This window comes from Mus caroli, chromosome 15 (genome assembly GCF_900094665.2).
Source record: "Mus caroli chromosome 15, CAROLI_EIJ_v1.1, whole genome shotgun sequence".
In the NCBI taxonomy this organism is placed as follows: Eukaryota; Metazoa; Chordata; class Mammalia; order Rodentia; family Muridae; genus Mus; species Mus caroli.
This window is the reverse complement of record NC_034584.1, coordinates 59,942,945-59,945,530: the sequence shown is the minus strand read 5'-3', so window position 1 is coordinate 59,945,530 and position 2,586 is coordinate 59,942,945. Positions and strand designations below refer to the sequence as shown.

Here is a 2,586-nt window from a genome sequence, read left to right as displayed (position 1 = left end):
GTGTGTGTGTGTGTGTGTATGTGTGTACATACACATGCATACTATTAGAGTATACTGATTTTAGTTTTATTGACATCAACTCCATGGGCTTATTAGAACTCAGAGTTGTTATATAGGATTTGTGTGTGTGTGTGTGTGTGTGTGTGTGTATATACTGTAATTCAAGAGAGTAGTTAAGTTTGCCTGCAGCTGGGTGCCATTGGTGTTACAGGGCTCAAAGAGCCAGTCTCTGAGAACCAAGAAAGTAAAGCATAAGTCAAGGAAAGTGGTCTAAGTAAACTATTCATTTTGCTAAAGGTCCTCTGCCACAAAGCCCTGAGCAGTTTTCAGGCCCCATGTCCCCACACATACTGAGATAAATCCACCCTGACAGGCCAGACTATTAGAGCAATGGAAAGCCTATTACATCATGCTGTGTCAATGATCCAAGGATTATAGATGGGCATGAAAGGAAGGCAGAATCCAGGGGGACTTGAAGCTATCATCTGTCACCTCCAGCAAAGCCGCTGCTTCCTAGTGGGAGCTCAGGGGCTCTTTTTAGTAGAGGCCATCAAACCAGGGTCAGACCACCCTCAGGGTCTACAGCATCCTGGGCAGCCTGTCTCAGACGGATGAGAAATCAGCCTTTGCTGTCTGCTGTGATGTTAGGGGTGTTTAAGGTACTTCCATATACTGATTGATTGTTTTATGTGACTCACCAGGAAGTACTGAGTCTGCCTGGTGCTAGGTGCTAGGTGAATGATATGATTACTGCCACCTGACACATACACAGGCTGGAACTAAATAAGGTTTCACCTCCCAGCTTCCAGTGACTCCACGGTCAGAGCAAGACTGCCTCCTGTTTACATTAAGTTCTGGGATATCTGAAAGCTCCCCACTAAGGGAAGGCAGTGTCTGTGATTTCATTAATTTCAGTTTTGTAGGATTAAGAAGAAAAATGTCTGTAAAAGACAGTGACAGAAAAACAGTTCTTCTACCCAGGCTCAAACTGTATTATCTGAAATACGTGGATCTCAGTTTAGTAAGCAAGCCAAACTATGTGTGCTTCAGTGCCTCCCAGAACATAGAACTGTGTGGTTTGATGGGAAGACTCAGCATCTATTAATACTTCCTAATGCTGGATTAGGCAGGGAAATAGTACCACCATGATGCCCACCCCTCCCCAGATATACTCTTCCCTGGACTTCTGGTTCTAGATCTCTTAGCTGACCTTACTCTGCTAACTTATCCAGAACCCTCATGTAAGACTAGGCTTCAGTCTCTTTGTGATTTGGCCTCCCAGTCGTTAGTGGTCATTACAGTTGCTCTCAATCCCTTGCCAGCTTCCTGTTCCTAATGGGCATTTTACCAAACCAAGGTACTTCTCCAAGGTCAAGAGATCTAATTATCATTAAATATTAGAAAGCTTGGATCCCTGGGTTCGCACATTCTAACAGAGGTGAGACCATTTCCGTGTCTAACACAGTGTCCTACAGGTTTGACAGGAAGCAATTTTTTTTCAGTGACTGATAATATCCTGTACCTTCACTCTGGCATTGAGTATGCAAATTTAAAGAAAGTGATGGTTTGCAGAAGGCCACACAGCTGGTCTGCAGCAGCTCCTAACCTCAGACTGTATGATACTATGACACTTGAAGCCTTGTCCTGGGATGGATGGGGTACCAGAACCTTCCCAGGATCCTGGAGGAGTCTCACTGTGACCCAAGTCCAGAGAACTCTACCTTTTCTTACTTGACAAGTGAAGAATAAGAGCCCTGGTCAATCAGCAACGCACCCCAGGTCACAGAGCCAAGCATGTGACAAAGGTGGGGCTCTAAGTTTAACTTGTTTCCTCTCTCTTTCCTAACAGCCACACTGTGAGATGAGACAGGGGCTGTCATCATCAGGCTCATCAGAAGAAAGGTAGGGATCATTCAAGGGGCATAGGCCAGATGAGCATGTGAATGCAATCTGTTAGAACAGGATAGTACTGACATACTTTGTGCTCAATTGTACCACTGAAATGGTAGTGTTTGGATAGAAGCAACCTCTTTAATCATGGTACCTCCTCTGGGGATAAATGGAGGTCTTAAGAGTACCACTGTGCTCACAGAAAGAAAGCAAAGAAACCAACAGCAGCCCACACATTAAAAATCGAAGGAGCCTCCCTGTTCAGGGGTCATTGTTAGTTTTTTTAAAAAATCCCCAAAATTTTGCCAGAATTATAGACTTTCCACAAATATTCATTGAGCTACAGTCAGTCTATTTTAAGACAGTTCTCCCACTGCTTCCAGAAGATTGAAAGGCGGTCGGAAGCATGAATCATAGACCTCTGGCTTGCGATCCAGAGAGGAGCTACTGGAAGTTTGTAATTCAATTTCAGCCTGAAATGAAGCTTAATAATACATGGAGCAGTCTCGTGTTCCTCTTATTAAAGTGAAGGATATGACTTCAGGGAGAAATTAGCTAATTGAATAGGAATATTTCAGATAGAGGAAAAATAAAGGATGCTGATTGCCCTTGGAGGGTGAAAAAAAGAAAGAGAGAAAGAAAGAAAGAGAGAGAGAGAGAGAGAGAGAGAGAGAGAGAGAGAGAGAAAGAAAGAAA

The 2,586-nt window shown here is 43.7% G+C and overlaps 1 protein-coding gene across 4 annotated transcripts in view; it reads left to right on the top strand.

Moving 5' to 3' along the window:
- Kcnq3 (potassium voltage-gated channel subfamily Q member 3) overlaps positions 1 to 2,586 on the top strand; it is a 277,993-nt gene that overhangs the window by 134,334 nt on the left and 141,073 nt on the right. For 3 of the 4 annotated variants that reach the window (XM_029469949.1, XM_029469950.1, XM_029469948.1), the window contains one exon: positions 1,850 to 1,902. The exons of the other annotated variant lie outside the window; for it this stretch is intronic. In XM_029469949.1, the coding sequence (XP_029325809.1) occupies positions 1,850 to 1,902 (53 nt within the window). The remainder of the gene's footprint in view (positions 1 to 1,849; positions 1,903 to 2,586) is intronic. 4 annotated transcript variants of the gene reach the window in all.